General features: G+C 39.2%; 1 protein-coding gene across 7 annotated transcripts in view; it reads right to left on the reverse strand.

The window, feature by feature from the left end:
- The window catches only part of mcf2l2 (MCF.2 cell line derived transforming sequence-like 2), a 176,052-nt gene that overhangs the window by 21,731 nt on the left and 134,616 nt on the right, over positions 1 to 19,705 (reverse strand). For 5 of the 7 annotated variants that reach the window (XM_047374350.1, XM_047374347.1, XM_047374348.1 and 2 more), the window contains 5 exons: positions 9,456 to 9,545; positions 4,560 to 4,631; positions 4,116 to 4,226; positions 1,161 to 1,270; positions 362 to 477 (listed from right to left, as the gene is read on the reverse strand). In XM_047374350.1, coding sequence (XP_047230306.1) covers positions 362 to 477; positions 1,161 to 1,270; positions 4,116 to 4,226; positions 4,560 to 4,631; positions 9,456 to 9,545 — 499 coding nt within the window. The remainder of the gene's footprint in view (positions 1 to 361; positions 478 to 1,160; positions 1,271 to 4,115; positions 4,227 to 4,559; positions 4,632 to 9,455; positions 9,546 to 19,705) is intronic. The other 2 variants (XM_047374353.1, XM_047374354.1) reach the window with 2 other exon arrangements.

Raw genomic sequence — 19,705 nt, forward strand, 5'->3', positions numbered from 1 at the left:
TTTACTGTAACTAACTATATGTGCTTGTGCTTGTTTTTGATTGAACATGAATAAACTTACACAATTAGCAGTTAATCAAACAACTGTTTACCAGACTATACTGACCATGGACATAACAATGACCAGACAGCTCTGGTGACAATATTCAGGTCACAAATACTGCCTCATTTAATCAGACAGAAGTTCAGTCTGACAATTAGGCAGGAGTCGCAAAGAACTGTGTGGACAACATCCTAGGCTTTTAGCAGCTTTGTAAGCCAGATGCTGGGCAATAGTACTATCACAACATCTTCTAAGACCCTTGCAAAGATAAAATGTGAAAGGATAGACTTTTTCATTTATGAAAACAGTGAAAACTTACCAGTTTTCATTCTCTGCTTCCTTCAGAAACTGGACCATGTCACTGGTTCCCAGAGAGAGATCCTTTGCTTCACAAGATGCGTATGTCAGCTGCACCCGGTAACGGCTGCTGTCACCCTGCAGGAAGATATGATTAAAATTACATTAAAACAGTGAAACTGCATTTCAAACAGGGATTAAACATTTCTGATTTTTTAACAGGTTGTTGCAGGAGCCATTTCTGCATTATAAAAACACCACCAATACTTCATTTTCCTTTAGGGGTCTAACAGTTACATCTACAGCTAAAATTTATAATTTCTCTCTACTGATAAACACAAAGGTTTTAATCAGGCTTTCATTGCAACAATGTGACTAAATTCTTTAAGAGTGTGGCCCAGTATATCATTCATAGCATCAGAAGAACTGTACTGACTTAGAAAAGGCTAAAACTAGAGATGCATGCATGTAAAATCCCCCTGACCCTATTCATTCCTCCATCATTTCCTAAATATCAAGTGGTCAGTGCCAGCTGCGAGGAAGACATAAGTCTAGGGGAACTAATTAAGCTGTAGTGGGTTTCGAAAAGATTAGGAGAAACTGAAGATTAATGGTGACTGACTGTTAAAATGTGATGATTTATGCAAACACTATCTTGTTTCAACTGGTCCAGTCGGAGCCAATCTGAGCTACAATTTTTCACAAAGTTTAATTTGGAGTAAAATATTTTCACTTTGTACCTGTTTAAGTGTCACCCCACTACAAAGAATATTGAGCTAAGCAAGTCATGTGTGGTTTAACCTTGTTTAAAAGCCACATACATTCTTATTTTTGCCTTCATCCTCAGAAGAGTTCGAGGATTCCTCTCCACTGGAGGGAATCGTCTCAAAGTCCTCTGTGTCCATGGAGAGGAGACGTCTCTGGGTCCAGCCTAATGATGCAAGCACCAACAGACATTACTACTTTTAAAACAGATTTACAAACAAGTGTTACTACTGAATGAGGATACTGCTTAAATAAAGTAGCATTGCTTTGCATTTAAAGGGAGCATTTTGATTTCTCAGAAGAGGGGTTATGTTAGATAGTTATCAGTAGTTGATAGTGTACCTGCTGTTGGAGAATAATCGAAGTGAATCTGCAGAACAAAACGAATACACTCACAACCTAAAGGGAAGGCTCACAGCTAGTCAGACTGCGGCCCACGTTAAGACAAAGTTTAGCCATATAGGAAAGCTCAAATTGATATATGTTAGACCAGTGTGACCTGAAGCTGTTCTTGTGAACAAACAGCTTGTTTAAGATGCAGATATTGTTTTCAACTCAGTGAATCTAAGACTGCAATCACTCTGCAGTCAAAAGTGAGGCAAATCTGACTTTTGTTTTTACACATAGATGACCTAAGTCTGATTTTCCTATGACAGTTTAAACAGCACAAATTTGACCAGACACATATCTGAGGTTTTTCACAACCTCAGCCTGAAGGTTGCATTTTGATCCACCCTGATCCACCGTCCCTGAACTGTGGACAAAGTCATAATTTCTTACTGGATAAGGTGGGAAGTGGTCAGATCAGATGTCAACAACGGACAAACCATCATAATTTTATCTACTCTGATTGCACAGAACAGCTTCTGAACTGATTTAGACACGCTGACATGTGTAACATCCATATTCACAACATGCTGCATGTGACGTCATGTCTTCTTCTGTGCATGCACTGACTGTTCACACTGAAATCAGAGGTGGCTGCATTAATATCATAATCTAAACAACCACGCAAATGATCTCTCTTTAACAAATAATGATATGGTGTGTTGTTTTTGGAATCTACAGATTAGATTTAACATTTTTTAGAACCTGATAAAGAAAAGATTGTGGCCTGATGGGTAAAATGCTCTTTTTAGATGTTACAGAGTCTAGCTCATGCAATGTACACAGTTGTAAAACAAGAAACAGCAAATAGTGTCTAATGTAGTCACACCTGTGGAAATTCTAAAATGAGGCAGCACAGACAAGAAGCAGGATGCAACTGAACCCATCTGTAGAGTTGTTTTATAAAGCCAAAACCCTACTGATGATGTGGCCGGATGCTACACATATATCTGTAATTATTCATAAATATATGTGAGATGTGAAATTTGTTACATCTTCAGAATATTCAAAAAAGGTGCCAAACAATATACCAGGCAGATAGAAAAAGTAGAAAGCAACAAACCTCTTTAGTATTGATACTAACTTCTCATGATGACCCAGTGTTCAGCCCATTTCACACAATGAGATCAGAGGGACATTACATTTCAAATAAGGGAACAGACTGTATAATGTTTTATGCAACTAATTCCAAAATCTTAAATTTAACATAGAACAGAAATTCAGAAAGTTTTCAGGGCTAACGTACAACTGGCCTGGAGCAATTTGACTTTTTTTTCTTTTCTTTCTGCTCTCGGAGGAGGACGCTTTTTCAGTCTCCCGCACCCTCCCATATCTGCTCTGCTTTAGCTCTGAGTCTTGTCTTTCTTTTTTGGAGCCTCTCTTTGCATATCTTCCAAATTCTGTGTTATGGATTTGGTCAGCTGGCTGTTTGGATTCACAATTGAGAAGCACCAGTGAGACTCTCAAGGCTGATGAAAAGCTGAGTCGGCCTGACCCAAAACAATAGTTATCTGAATCTGGGTCCCTTGTACGGCCTTGATGGCCGGCTATCTTCAATTTCTCCTGGAAGTTATGTAAACATGACGCTCTGCTCCCTCTGCCCCCTCCCTTCCCTGAGGACACCTGTGGACCTGCTCAGAACTGTGTGGCCGGTTGATGAACATTCCAACGTACCAACAAGGACAATGGCCTCTGTGACAGTGCTTCATGGACTTACTTTGCACACAGTCACATGCTCAAGATAAACATATGCACCCCCTCATAGCACCTTCACCGGATCCCCTGCATGATGTTGTTTTGTATATGTGTTGCTTTAAATCTTTACTTATGTGTGTGTTGCTTACCCCTGCTGAGGTTTTCTATCTTACTTTACTTAAATGTGTGATTTCCTCCTATCTTACTTTATTTTATTACTTTTCATAGATTTTCTGATTTCTCAGAAGGATTACCAGCAAAAGCCAAATATTATTAGTATTTGAAAATTTGACTACAGCTGTTTTTACACCAATGACCAGAGAATTTTAGATTCCTTAGAAGGATTCATAGATTTTTTGATTTCTTAGAAGGACTGTATTACAACAATTTCATACCAGTGAAAGCCAAACATTATTAATTTAAAAAGTTTGGACCTACCAGTGACCCAGCTTCTCTACTTAGACTTCAGTGAGTGCCCATGACTTTTACTATTTGAATGATGGGACCAAAACTGCCTCATACCAGCGACCTCAAGGATTAATATTATCATTTGTCTTCTAGCATAGGATGAATTCCTTACCACAGAGGACTTAATGAGCTAATTACCTCTATTAGAAAGATTAGATTAGAACCAGCTCTTACCAGTAAACTCCCAAGGATTATTAATGTCATTTGATTTGTTTTTCTGTGTTTGATTTTCTGTATCATTGTAATGTTTTTCCTTATGTGCAACGCTTGGAGTGCCTCGTTGCTGAAAAGCGCTATATAAATAAACTTGACTTGACTTCCAACTTAAAACCACTCCAAAATACGCTCTCATATAATTAGTTCAAATATTGCGTTTTTGTGTGATCTGCTAAAAAAAAAAAGCTTAAAGTCAGTTTTAAAAGACATCCTCAGAGATGTCTCCATGAGTCCTCCACAGTTACCTGGCTGGGAAGTTGACCTGGGGACAGCTGCTGTGCTACCAGCACCACCAACATTGCTGCTAGTCATGCTCTGCCGCTTCCCGCCTGCAGCCATTGCACCACGTAGTGTATCTGCAGGGAAGTCAAATCCTTAACACCAACCTTAGCAAATAAAAACTCATTTTACAAAAAGGGGCAGTTGCAAAATGATCGAATGCACTCCAATCGAAAGAGCAGCACTACTCATGCAGGACTTTACATAACTGAAAAGACCACAAACTCAATCACATAAAAATAATCACATGTAACAAAAACATGTTGACCAAATCTTTAACTTGATGCACATGCACTGTAATGTTCCGAAATAAGGCCAGAAATGGAGACATAAACAGGCGTCCAGAAATCAACAACCACTCACAACATTTGTCAAGCCTTATCAACAGCAGTTATGTTTTTTACATATACCTTCGTAACCAAATGGAGTGGGATCACTCTTTATCTCTTGTCTCTTGCTCTTAATGCTAGCAGAGAGGGGACCTGGGAAATAAGATTGAACCAGACACTACTTCAGAAATTAGCCCATTAGACAGGACAGCACATAAAGTAACCCAGGAACATCCATTAGGCTCCTCTTAGACATCATAAGTCAGTGACAGTCAATATCTTTCAGTTAAAAGAGGTTTTTGCTTATTTGCATTTATAATAATTTTATGATGACCATTACTATAAAAGACACATGAATCCGACACACAGAAGCATTGGTTTAACAACAAAAGAACGAAAAAGAAATGTACAGTAACACCAAGAAGGGCACCCTGCCATGTCTCATGCACTGAAAATTCTATTCTATTCAATTCTATTCTATTCACTAAATAAACATCTTAGATCTAGTTGGCACTAGGGAAGTGTTTCTCATTTACTTTATGTTTCATAAGTATGAGTATTTATTAGCTCTGGAGCGATAACCATTGATAAGAGTGGGTGAAGTGAGTGAAGACAGCGAATATTTTCTTTTTTTACCCATCCTGACATTTCACAGTGAGGCTTTAAAACCCTCCTTGAACCGCCACCTTAACATGGTGGAGGGGTTTGAGTGCTCGAATGATCATAGAGGCTATGTTGTCTGGGGCTTAAATGCCCCTGGCAGGGTCTCCCATGGCAAACAGGCTCTAGGGGACGGGTCAGACAAAGAGCGGTTCAAGAACCCCTCAAGATGACTACAAAGCGTGCCGCGGCCCGGGCGGTGGCAGAGGCAAAAACTCGGACCTGGGAGGAGTTCGGTGAGGCCATGGAGAAGGACTACCGGTTGGCCCCGAAGCGATTCTGGCAAACCGTCCGGCGCCTCAGGAGGGGGAAGCAGTGCTTCGCCAACACTGTTTACAGTGGGGGGTGGGGAGCTGCTGACCTCGACTGGGGACATTATCGGGCAGTGGAAGGAGCACTTCAAGGATCTCCTCAATCCTGCCATCACGCATTCCCTGGTGGAAACAGAGGTTAGGGAGTCGGGGTTGGACTCTTTCATCACCCGGGCTGAAGTCACCGAGATGGTTAAAAAGCTCCGAGGTGACAGGGCTTCGGGGTTGGATGAGATCCGCCCTGAGTACCTCAAGTCTTTGGATGTTGTGGGGCTGTCATGGTTGACACCCCTCTTCAACATTGCGTGGCGGACGGGGACAGTGCCTTTGGATTGGCAGACTGGGGTGGTGGTCCCCCTACATAAGAAGGGTGACCGGAGGGTGTGTTCCCACTACTACAGGGGGATCACACTCCTCAGCCTCCCTGGTAAGGCCTACGCCAGGGTATTGGAGAGGAGAGTCCAGCCGATAGTCGAACCCCGGCTTCAGGAGGAGCAGTGTGGTTTTTGTCCCAGCCATGGAACACTACATCAGCTCTATACCCTCTACAGGATAATCGAGGGTTCATGGGAGTTTGCCCAACCGGTCCACATGTGTTTTGTGGACCTGGAGAAAGCATTCGACTGTGTCCCTCGTGATGCCCTGTGAGGGGTGCTCCAAGAGTATGGAATCGGGGACCCTTTACTAGGGGCCATCCGGTCTCTGTACAAGCGGAACAGGAGTTTGGTTCGCATTGCCAGCACTAAGTCGGACCTGTTCCCGGTGCATGTTGGACTCCGGCAGGGCTGCCCTTTGTCACCGGTCCTGTTCATAACTTTTATGGACAGGATTTCTAGGTGCAGCCTAGAAATCCAGACCTGAATTGGGGACCAGAGGATTTTGTCTCTTCTTTTTTTCAGATGATGTGGTCCTGCTGGCCCCCTCTAGCCAAGACCTACAGCATGCACTGGGGCGGTTCAAGTGTGAAGTGGCTGGGATGAAGATCAGCTCCTCCAAGTCCGAGGCCATGGTTCTCGACCGGAAAAGGGTAGCTTGTCCTCTTCAGGTTGGAGGGAGGTTCCTGCCTCAAGTGGAGGAGTTTAAGTATCTCGGGGTCTTGTTTACGAGTGAGGGAAGAATGGAGTGGGAGATCGACAGACGGATCGGTGTGGCTGCCACAGTAATGGGGGCGCTGTGCCGGTCTGTTGTGGTGAAGAGAGAGCTGAGCCGAAAAGCAAAGCTCTCGATTTACCGGTCGGTCTACGTTCCTACCCTCACCTATGGCCATGAACTTTGGGTCATGACCGAAAGAACGAGATCCCGGATACAAGCGGCTGAAATGAGCTTCCTCCGTAGGGTGGCCGGGCACTCCTTTAGAGATAGGGTGAGGAGCTCGGCCATCCGGGAGGAGCTCGGAGTAGAGCCGCTGCTCCTCCACATCGAGAGGAGCCAGTTGAGGTGGCTCGGGCATGTATACCGGATGCCTCCTGGACGCCTTCCTCGGGAGGTGTTCCAGGCACGTCCCACCGGGGGGAGGCCCAGGGGACGACACAGGACACGCTGGAGGGACTGTGTCTCTCGGATGGACTGGGAACGCCTTGGGCTTCCCCCGGAGGAGCTGGAGGAGGTGTCTGTGGAGAGGGACGTCTGGGCATCTCTGCTGAGTCTGCTGCCCCCGCGACCCGGTCCCGGATAAAACGGAAGACGACGATGAGCTTTAAAACTGACAGAATGAACTCATGAGCAGAAACAGGAGACAAATTTAATCTGGGACAAGCATGTTTGCTGTAGTAGCAGTTGCCGAACATTAACAGGATTGTTCTTGCTTATGAGCTCAGTGGCTAATTGTTGTAAGTGTAAAGATGTTTGTTGCTGTTAGGACCCAGCCATGGGTTACAACATTAAAGGCCAGTAAGAACTTTTCTGGAACTTTCAAAATAAATCACATTAACCTACATCCAGCACAGCCAGGAACTGGAGGTTTAACAGCAGACTTCCCGTGACATCACTGAATAAAAACCTGGCGTTCCAACAAACAGATTTCTTTTCATGCGGATCCCCACGGGAACTGGAAAGTTGGAATTTTACAGAGATTAACAGACCAGTTCTAGAGTCCTATTTACGTGAAAATTTTGATTATCGTGTTATTCAACACCTTTTTGATGCTGAATTTGAGTTGAATGCATTTTTATATGTTATTCTGGCCAAGACTAGAGTACACATGCAGGATTTTATTAACATATTTTGATAAACAAGGTAGCTGATTCTATTTACCAGCCTGACTGTGACAGGGCTACAGCAGGTGATTTGCAGACAAGTTCACAGGATTGACCTGTTCGTTTTACTTTCAAGCTGTCCCACACAGGGCTCTAAAATGCAATTTTGCAAACCTAAGTAATGTAGATATACTCTTACTAGAGAGAAGCTTACTCCTAGCAAGTCTTTGTTTTTCTTTCTTTTTTGAGGACTGACTTTTTCTAAGGACTGATGATCTGTAATCAGTCCTTAAGTGAACTTGATAGACCTTTCATTGCTGGGATGATTGGCCACTGCCTTGTATACTTTGCCTGTTTCACTAATCTCACTCTCTCTCATTAAAATGTTCAGATCCAAATAGCTTGAACACACTTCCCAGATTGATAGGCAGCTGCAGTAGCCCTCTAGTGTCCCTGATGCCTTTTTCTATACCCATTGTGCTATCATACACATGAGACACAAAACCTCTGTGCTTAGAGAGGAGTTCTAATAGGTTTTATTTGCTCTCATCTTCTTTAAATAATAATGCAGCTGAACAGGTCACCTGTAGTTATTTTGTGGTTATACTTGACGAAAACCTGATAAATGCAATATGCTGTTACTCGTACATCTCAGAATTACAAAAGGTTGTACTTAGATTTTACCATGACTGTGTGGACATGCTTTTTTAACAGAAGGAGCACAACTAATGAGCATTCTGGTCTGATGTGTAATGTTTTTTTCTGACAACATTCCTCGTAGAAAGTAACAACAGCATGAACACACGTTTTTATGAGAGAAAAAAACTGCACTGTTTACTGCTCACGTTTTGACATGATATAGCGTGAAGTGTAATTTTAACCACTTCTACACAGTGCTTTGCAAAGTTATTCTTATTAATTGTAGAACATTCCCATATTTTGTCGTGTTACAACTACAAACTTCAATGCATTTTCTTGTGATTTTATGTGACTAGCCAACACAAAGTAGTGCATAATTGTTGGATGGGGGTAAAACCTACATGGCTTTCTATCTTTTTACAAATAGGAATCTGAGAAGTGTGTTTGACACCTGAAAATAAATAAAATCCAATGCAGCAAATTACCTTCAGAGATCAGCAAAATAGTAAATGTGTGTAATTTTTAAAATTTCTAAACTGACAAGCCTGCCAAAGAGAGAAGCAGCCAAGAGATTGATGGTAACTCTAGAGATTTAGAGATCCTCAGCTCAGGTGGGAAAATCTGTGGCAGGACAACTATTAATCAAGTACCCACAAATCTGGGCTTTATGGAAAAGTGGCCAGAACTGAAATAGAATGGCTTAGATTAAAGCATATTCTTATGTTAAAATGGCCTAGTCTAAGTTCAGACTTAAATCCAACTAAGAATCTGTGATAAAACTTGAAAACTGATGTTCACAGAAGCTCTCCATCCAATCTGACTATGCTTGGGATATTTTGCAAAGAAGAATGGGAAAATGTCAGTCTCTAAATTTGCAAAGAGAACCCCTAAAGAAAAACAAAAAGGGAAAACCTGACATGCTTTCCCTGTAACTTCACAATCATGCGGTACTTTCTACTGGAAAACAAAATCTGTGAGTCTTATAGTTTTAACGTGACAAAATGCAGAAAGGTTCAAGGGCTAATACAATTTTTGCAAGGCATTGTATACAAGTAAGCATTGCAATTCAGTTTGCAATGAAACTGTTCACTACATTTCATTTTTATATAGTTACATGAAAGCTACAAATATTAAAGGAAAGCCAAAACATAGAAGCTCAGCACACTCAGTACCTTTTGTGCGTCGCATGGCAGAGGAAGAGGAGGCAATAGAGGAAGTGAGAGAGAAGCGGCGGGGGACCTCTGCCTCTTTTGCAGTGGGTTCTATGGCAAAATAAGTGGAAAGGAAAGGGAAAGGAAAGGGACAGGCAAGGCAAGGGAAGGGAAGGGAAGGGAAGGGAAGGGAAGGGAAGGGAAGGGAAGGGAAGGGAAGGGAAGGGAAGGGAAGGGAAGGGAAGGGAAGGGAAGGGAAGGGAAGGGAAGGGAAGGGAAGGGAAGGGAAGGGAAGGGAAGGGAAGGGAAGGGAAGGGAAGGGAAGGCAGCCATTAAGATTAACATTGTTGTAAATTTAGCAAGAGCAAAAGTAGCAATGGATGTGTTTGAGATGAAAAGACAAACAGTGACAGTTAAAGAGAGAACACAAGAAGAGCTTACTATTAAAGGTGCAGTAAGGGAGTTTAAATAACTACTAAAACGCTTTACAAATGTCTCCATGAATGCAGTACTGCAATATATGCTTAAAATGCAAAATAAAATCCATAACAACAAACTCAGAGTTAACAGAAAATGACAAGAAAACATAATTTAATGTCAAGTTAAACACATAGCTGGAAGTTCTGTTTAATTGTACTTTTCTTTGCTTTCTTTATACTAAGATGATGCAAATAAACTGTTTGTCTCTTACATTTGACTTATATATGATTGGTAAAAGGAGAAGTCACAGCACAATAAACAAGATAAAGTCGGCATAAAGTAGAATACTTCACAAGTTGCTAATGTGTGACTTGCCGGAATCAATGTCAACATGTGATGCAACACCAGTGCAACATAACAGACGACCAGCTTTCCTTGTTTTAAAGACAGTTTTCTATCAGATGACAAGGCTGTCACCTTGGGACTTCACTCCAAAAGGTTTAAATTTCTCCTCCTTCAAACAAGGAACAGGCCCTCACTGTTGGTAGTGATTCAGGGCAAAGAAAAACACACAAACCAGTGTGAATGTTGTCCTCCCTGCAAGCCACAATGTGTCAGAAAGGGTGGATGTTTCATCTCTTCTTCTTCTGGTGTTTAATGGCGGTTGGCAAGAAACTGTAGGTGTGGATTACCGCCACCACTGGTATGGAGTGTGGTTCATCATGGATTCTTCTTCTTCTTCTTGTATTATTTTTGGCGGTTGGCAAATAACGTTATGATGTGCATTACCGCCACTGACTGGTATGAGGTGCGGTTCTTCATTGTTTTAAATCTTATTTACTATTACAACAATCAAATTCTATTTATTAATTTAGTTTTTTTGAAAAATCTAAGTATAATTTGAATATGTTTGCTACCTAAACTTCTTTGCAAAGTATCTCTCAAAATAAAATTTTCTTTAATACCTTTAAATTCTCTCCTCAAAATTGTTCTTTCTTGTTCATATTTCTGACACTTCAATATTACATGTTCTATTGTTTCCTCCTCTCCACAATGATCACATTTTTCTGTATTATGTTTCTTTATCTTAAACAATGTAGAATTAAGTCCTGTATGTCCTATTCTTAATCTTGTAATTAACCTTTCCTCTTTTCTGCTCCTTCTTCCAGTTCTTACTTCTCCTGCTATCTTGTTGATTCTGTAAAACCATCTTCCTTTACTTTCTTCATCCCACCTTTTTTGCCACCCTTTCCTGATTCTCTGTTTAATTATATTTCTTGCCTCTGACCTACTAATATTAATTATAAAGCTAATGTTGTTTTGTGTTGCTTTCTTTGCTATCCTGTCTGCCTTCTCATTCCCTCCAACTCCTACATGTGCTGGTACCCATAAAAACACTAATATTAATCCCATCCGTTGTATTCTAAATAAAGTAAGTTTTATTTCCAACACAATGTCTGGTTTACCCTCTGAATGATTATGTTTTAAACTTAATAATGCTGAACTTGAGTCTGAACAAATTATTGTTTTTAATGGTTTTATATCCTCCACCCACTGCACTGCTAGCAATATGGCTAATAATTCTCCTGAATATATCGATAATCCATCTGTAATTCTTTTTCCTACTTTTATTTTAAATTCTGGTATTACAAATGCTACTCCTATTTTTTTTCATGTTTTTGATGCGTCTGTGTAAATCTGGACATAATTTCATCATGGATTAATATCTTCCTATATACTTAAATTCTATTAAATAATTTTGTTCTTTTTAGAAATCTTAAAATAATTTGTATATGTTTGCTCCCTATTGTCTTTTGTAATGAATCTATTATACTAAACTTTTCTTTAATCCTTTCAAATTCTCTCTTCATACCTCTTCTTTCCAGCTCATATTTCTGACACTCTATAAAAACATGTTCAATTGTTTCATCCTTCCCACAGTGGTCACATTGTCCTGTATGTCCTAATCTTAGTCTTGTTATTACCCTTTCCTCCTTTTTCCAGTTCTTTTTTCACCGACTCCCTTTTTGATCCTATAAAACCATCTTCCTTTTCTTTCCCCATCCCACCTTTTCTGCCATTGTTCCTTCAATCAGTTTGATGCTTTTTGTTTCTGATTTACTTAAATGTTCTGTAAAATTTATATGATTTTGTGTTGCCTTCTTAGCCATCTTATCTGCCATCTCATTTCCTTTAACTCCAATATGTGCTGGAACCCATAAAAATACTACTGATAAACCCATCATTTGTATTCTGAATAATGTTTGCTGTATTTCTAGTAGAATATCTGGCCTGCTGTCTGAATGGTTATGTTTTAAACTCAATAATACCGAGCTTGAATCTGAACAAATTATTGTTTTTAAAGGATTCATGTCTTCCACCCACTGTACTGCTAAAGGTATTGCTAACATTTCTCCTGGGTTTACTGATAACCCATTTGTGATTAGTTTTCCTACTCTTATTTGAAATTCCGGTATTATGAATGCTATTCCTATTTTATCATTTATTTTTGATGCATCTGTATAAATCTGAAGGTATTGATAATAATTATTAACATATTCCTGTACTATATTTAACTCTAATATGCATGTTCTTTTCTTTTTTTCCATCAATGACATATCTACCTGTGCTTCTGGTAAGATCCAGGGTGGTACAACAGCTAGTGGCAGTATCGGACTTATTACTATATTTTGTATATGAAACTCTTCTGTTATGTTTTTAATGATCCAACCAAAACGTCTTGTCTCTTTTTTAACTTTTTCCCAGCATGGCTTCAAGATTTCTCTTGTTGGATAACAGTAATTTATTGTTAATCGTGTTCTCCTCAAATCTAATGGCATTTCTCTCATTTCTACTTCGAGTGCTGTTGTTGGGGTTGTTTTGAAAGCTCCTGTACAAAGTCTTAATGCTTGATGTTGAATAATATCTCATTTTTCCAGATGTGTCTTTGGTGCTGAACCATATATAATACTTCCATAATCTATATTTGATCTGATCAATCCTGTGTAAATTTGTTTTAATGCTTCCCTCTCTGCTCCCCAGTCACTACCAGCCAAACATCTCATAATATTTAATACTTTTTTACATTTATCTATTATTTTCTGAATATGTATATTCAATAGGATTTTCTCATCAAACCATATTCCTAGAAACTTTATAGATTTAACTTGTTCTAATTCTTGATTATATAATTTTAATTTTATTTCCTCTCGTTTTTTTTCATGCAAATACCATAACTTTTGTTTTCTCGACTGAGAACTTGAATCCCCATTGAAAAGCCCACTCTTCTATCCTTCTTATCTCTGCCTGTATTTTCTTTCCAGTTATCTTTACATTTTTCCCCCTTTTCCATATGGCTCCATCATCTGCAAAAAGTGTACATCCTATTTATTTTCCAATTTCTGTAAATACGTCGTTTATCATTATAGTGAACAATACTGGACTTATTATACTACCTTGTGGTGTTCCATTGTCTGCAGCATATTTTGTTGATATTTCTTGATCTATTTTAACTTGAAGAGTTCTATTTGTTAAAAAATGTTTAATCCAGTTAAACATTTTCCCAGTAATTTTCATTTCATTTAATGTAATCATTAATCCTTCAACCCACATCATGTTATAAGCCTTCTCTATGTCAAAAAATACAGCTACTACACTTTCTTTATTAACTTGTGCTCTTCTGATTTCATGTTCTAAACACAACGTTGGATCATTAATATTTCTCCCTTTTCTAAAACCACTTTGCACCTTAGTAATATACCCGTTGCTACTCAAATAATGTTAATCTATTATTAATAATTTTTTCCATTATTTTGCATACATTTCATGTTAAAGCAATAGGTCTATAATTTTCTGGTTTTGTATTGTCTTTTCCTGGTTTAGCTATTGGTTTGATGATTGACTCCATCGAGCTCTGAGGCAGCTCCTCCTCCTCCCAGACTTTATTATCAAGCTCTAATATGACGTCTTTGTGTAACAAATCTGATCTTTACCAGGTGCCGTATTCTTAATTTTTCTAAGCACAGAGTTCAGTTCTGCTTTTGTAAATGGTCCATTCATTAAGTTATGTGTTTCTTCAGTGTTCTGTAGTAAATATTTATATTTCAGTTTTGTGGCTTCCCTCCCTTTCCTTCCCTCATCACTAATGTTACTTGAACTATGAATTTTATTAAATGTTTTAGCTAGTATTTCAGCTTTTTCTTCATCTTTTACTATAGTTGTGTTTTCTACATTTGATATTGAATATCCATATTCTTTCTAAATACCCTTCATTCTTTTAATTGTTTTCCATATTTTATCAATTTTTGTTTCTCTCCCTACCGTACTACAAAAATTTCTCCAATATTCTCTTTTTGCATTCCTAATAATTTTCCTCACCATTGCTTGTTTTCTTTTATATTCAATGAGATTCTGAAATATTGGATTTCTTTTAAATTAATTTTATTACTTCTCTACATTCACTTGTCCACCATGGTACCATTTTCTTATCACATCGTCTTTCTCCTTTCTTTATTGAATTTTCTGCAGCTTCTATAATTATCTTACAAACACATTCATTTATATTATTTACATCCATTTTCATATCTATTTTTCCTAGATTCTTTTCACTGAGATATTGAAATGTAATCCAGTCTGCCTTATTAAAATTCCATTTATTTATTTTTATATTCTTAATGTTTAATGTTAGTTCTGTTTTGATCTTAATGGGATAATGATCACTACCTATTGTTGTGTTTTTATCTATATCCCACTCACATATACCAGCTAACGAATTTGATACCAAAGTTAAATCAATTGCTGACTCTGTTCCTGTTCTTACATTAATTCTTGTACCCCTTCCATCATTAAGACATACTAAATTTTTTGTTTCTATTAATTCTTCTATAACTTGTCTGTTTTTATCATTACATTTTCCCCATATTGTGCTATTAGCATTAAAATCCCCGCACCATATTACTTTCTCCTCCAGATATTCCAACATCTCCTCTATCCACTCCATTGATAATGTTTTACATGGATTATAAAAATTAATTATCTCACATTTTCCTTCTTTTCTCCAAATTTCAACAACTATATACTCTAAATCTTTACCTTTTCCTAATATTTAATATTGTACTCCTTCCTTTATAAATATCACACACCCTCCTCCATTTCCTTCTAGTCGATCCCTTCTTATACTACCATACCCTTTAATAACAAAATCTAATGTTGGTTTTAACCATGTCTCCTGTACACAAATCACCTCTGGTTTCTCTTCAAGTTTATTAATATATATTTTCAGTTCCTGTCCGTTAGCTACCAGACTTCTAGCATTCCACTGTAATATTCTCATATGTTATCAGCTGAGGTTCCTGGTCTCCCCTCTGTTTCCAACCTCTTATTGATGTTCTCCCAAGATCCCTCTTTGAAACCCAGAAATTTTTCTGCTCCTCTCACAATTATTTAAATTTTTTCAGTTTTATGTTTGGCCTGGTCAGTGCAATTGATGACGTAAGCCACAAATAGTATTAATTTTTCTACCGATAACTCAATATTCTCCTCTGTTTGCAGTTTTTGAGGAATTTCTCTCTTTTTGTTCCACCTTTCTTATCTTTTGTCCTTTCACACTTTTAACTGCTTCTGTTGGATTTCCTTTGCTGTTTTCCTCACCTCACATCCTCCATATGTAAACCTATGTTGTCCTCCACAGTTACATTTTTTTTGCAATTCTTTACAGTCTTCTATCTTGTGATCTTCTCCACACTTTGCACACCTCTGCTTTCCTTTGCAAACTGCTGCTATGTGTCCATATCTCTAGCATTTGTAACATCTAAGTGGTGGAGGGATGTATGGTCTTACTTTGGAAGCTGAAGAATCCTATTTTTATGTTTTCTGGCAAGATTGTCTCTGCAAATTCAGTCATCACTGACAGACTTCCTACTCTTTCTCCATTGACAGTTTTTGATAATCTTTTCAGCAAGTTCACTTTTGCGCCAGTAATGCTTCTTTTTATTTTGTCTAAAATCTTCATCCTGAGGGATATCAAAAATCACCCCCGAGATTGATTTATTTTCTCCTAAACTCTTTCTCTCTACAACCATTTTTTTCCCCCAATGCTTTCTACATGTAAAGCTTTCATTTTTGTTCTTTTTACACGTCACTAATAAGTTTACGTCTCTTAATACTTTCACCATTTATACATCTCCTATTTTATTTTTTATTTCTCTAGAAATTACTATCGGGCTCAGGTTATCATGCTCCTTCTCATTCCTTAATTTTATTATTATTTTAAATTCTTCCTTCAGTATTTTCCTTCTAACTATTCTCTCTTCATCCGAGCTGCTTCCTTCCAACTCTCGCTTGTTACCCTGACTTTCAAACATCCCTCCTACCTCCTTTTTCCCACGTCCTCTTCCTCTCCCCCCTACCTACCTGAATGTAAATTATGAAATATAAAATTCCTTTAAAACTGAGTTTCTGTTCATCTAGATTTGATATTTTAGTTCCATCCCTCAAATATCCATATCTTCCCCGTCTCCTGCCTGTACTTCCATCCGAACCATTCACATACCAGTTTATGCCTTATTCTGCCGTTTCCAATATGAAAGAAAGTTTATCCAGTAAGCCAAAAAAAAAAAAACCTGGTCCCAAGATCAAACTTCTGTCCTAAGAAAGAGCGTAATCCCTCCAAAAACCGATTGTAGTTTGTTCGCAGAGATCGAGCCCAAGTTTCTTCCCGGATGTTGATCTCAGCCCCTGCCACACCTTTTCCTTCCTCTGTCGTTAGTCTAATTAGGGTCACATGGGGTTGAAATGGCTTGACACCTAATGCTGTGGCTGAGTTCAAATTGTGGCTTCCTCCAAAAATGTTAATGTATTTCAAAATGTCAGGACAGCTCATTTAGTGCTAAGCCGGATGTCAGATCAGATCTCTTAACCTGAATTGAAGTTGTGCTTTTGTTATGACAATGCAGACGTGGGGATCTGTGACTATTTGCAAAATAAGATCTGTAATTTGGAATGTTTTTTTTTTTTTAAACCGTTTAGTAGAGGAAACACATCAGGAGACATACATGGGGTTCTTCTTAAAATGCCAGGCTGTCATAATGTTAAAAAATGAGACCACGATTAATCTTTCCACCTTGAACGTGACATTCAATTCAATTCAATTCAAAAATACTTTATTAATCCCAAAGGGAAATTAAATGTTGTTACAGCTCATATTATGAAGGTTTCTTCAAAGAGCCGTTGTAGATGCTGATGGCTGTGGGCAGGAAGGATCTCCTGTAGCGCTCCGTCTTACAGCAGATCTGAAGAAGCCTCTGACTGAAGACACTCTGTTGTTGTAGTACAGTCTCATGAAGAGGATGCTCAGGGTTCTCCATAATGTTTTTCATTTTATGAAGAATCCGTCTTTCCACAATGATCTCCAGAGGTTCCAGAGGAGTCCCCAGAACAGAGCCAGCCTTTTTTTATCAGCTTGTTGAGCTTCCCCAGGAGCTGATGGCAGAAGAGATCACACTTTCCACAACAGACTTATAGAAGATATGCAGCATCTTGCTGCAAACACCAAAGGACCTAAGCTTCCTCAAGAAGTACAGTCTGCTCTGTCCCTTCTTGTAGTTGGCTTCACAGTTGCATCTCCACTCTAGTCTGTTGTCCAGGTGAACACCGAGGTATTTATACTCCTCCACCACCTCCACTTCTTCTCCCATGATAGAAATAGTTTTTGACTTATTCCTGTTTCTCTTAAAATCTACAATCATCTCCTTTGTTTTAGTCGCATTCAACATGAGATGATTGTTTCCACACCATGCCACAAAGTGGTCCGCCACCTTCCTGTACTCAGCTTCTTGCCCATCTCTGATCCACCCCACAACTGCAGAATCATCCGAGTATTTCTGCAGATGACAAGAGTCTGTCTTGTACTGGAAGTCTGAGGTGTACAGAGTGAAAAGGAATGGTGAGAGTACAGTCCCCTGTGGTGCTCCTGTGCTGTTGACTACCTGGTTAGACTCACAACCCTTCAGTCTCACAAACTGTGGTCTGTTTCTCAGGTAGTCTTTGATCCAGGAGATTGTTGAGGCCTCCACCTGAGTCTTCTGGAGTTTCCGACAAAGCATATCAGGTTGGATTGTATTAAATGCACTGGAGAAATCAAAGAACATGATCCTCACAGTGCCACTGGCTTTGTCCAGATGACAGTGGGTTTGTTGAAGCAGGTGTATGATGGCATCTTCAACTCCAACTCCACAGCAATAAGCAAACTGAAGGGGGTCCTGATGGTTTACTGTTTGCTTACTCAGGTGGGCCAACAGGAGTCTCTCTAGGACCTTCATGATGTGAGATGTCATTTACCCTGTACAGGTCTACTTAAAAAACCAACATATTTGTCAGAGGGAAAAAATAAAGGCTGTAAGCCTGGCTTCCTTGTGATGTTTTAAATTAAACCCTTCTTCACCTTTTGCTTTCTATCAGGTCCTATTTTCTTTCACCATCCCAAAAACCAGTGTTCCTAGAGGGCTAGAGAGGTTGCAATTCTTGTCCGCAAGACCACTCTATATGTGCAGACCAAGGTGGGCAATATGTTCTTGTCACTATTGTAAATCAATTCTACCTCAGTTGCAGTTTTTGATTTTTTATGCCCATAATTGTGATTGCCTTGACTTCTTTAGTAAGTTTTTTGACATTATGTTGAATATAATTATCATGACATAATTATTGGTAGCAACATCAACTGTTACCTTGACCTCTTACTAGACAGGTCCTCTAATAAAACAGCCACCTCTTTTAAATCAGTGGCAGTTTTTAACTCATGAAGACACTAAACTTGACATCTGGACAGACCTGGCCCCAAGGGGCAGGCCTGGAGGCTGGGCCCACCCATTCAGGTATTTGGGCCCGCCCAACACCATTTACAACATCTGTGTTGCAAATATGCAATGTATTTACCCAAGACAACCAGCAGAGGGTGCTGTAGGCTATTAAATGGGACTTTGGAGGCCGTAAAGAAGACACTTTGACATGGTAGTATGCCAAAGTGGGCTTAGGGTTAGGGGGCTGCATCCTTCGAATGACAAATTTTAGGCCGATTACGTCATGGTGAGGCGATGAAGGCTGTCCAAATTTAAATGCGGCCGGCAAATGCGTCCTTTTCCCCAGATTTGAAGGATGTGTCCGGTGTATCCTTTGTGGACGTACCACCCTTTTCCATGATTCATTGCGGGTCATAGTGGTTTGTTCAAACGGAAGTAGTAATGGCAAAGGAGAGAGAGAAGACATGAATAAAGTTGGATATATTACGTTTTCTGAGAACGAAAATTTTACAACGTTTTTACGCAAGAATGTAGCTGTGTAAAGCTGAAATATCTGCTTGATTTACCAAGATAGTGCGTAATTGCAAGCGCTCAACGTGTTCAGAGATGTCCACTCCCTGACAGCCGGCTAACAGCCGGCTTGCCTCACCAGCTGTCACCTGACCGGGTGGTGGAGGAGGGCACCGTCGTTTTCATGCTCCCTCTGGTTTTCACCAATGAGTGGGTTAAAGTTGTGAAAATTTTACCAATAAATTAAGCGGTATTTGTCATCAATATACTTTATTCAGTATTTTTTTTTTATATCTATGAAAGTTATTTTAAACATTTAAAAAGCTGATTATTGAGTGAGACTAAATTAAAAGATAATAAAATTTAAATATTTTGAAGGAAACTAGCTTATATGCCATCAGGAATATATAAAAGGGTAAATAAAAACCATGTGCAGTTATACAGTGGAGACAGTGGGCTTAACCTTCGAACCCAAAGCTCTGTGCTTCACACTGTCATGGTTGCTAGGCGACAGAAGTTACGCTGAGGTAAGGACAGGAACAGCTG

Source organism: Girardinichthys multiradiatus, chromosome 9 (genome assembly GCF_021462225.1).
Source record: "Girardinichthys multiradiatus isolate DD_20200921_A chromosome 9, DD_fGirMul_XY1, whole genome shotgun sequence".
NCBI classification, from domain to species: Eukaryota; Metazoa; Chordata; class Actinopteri; order Cyprinodontiformes; family Goodeidae; genus Girardinichthys; species Girardinichthys multiradiatus.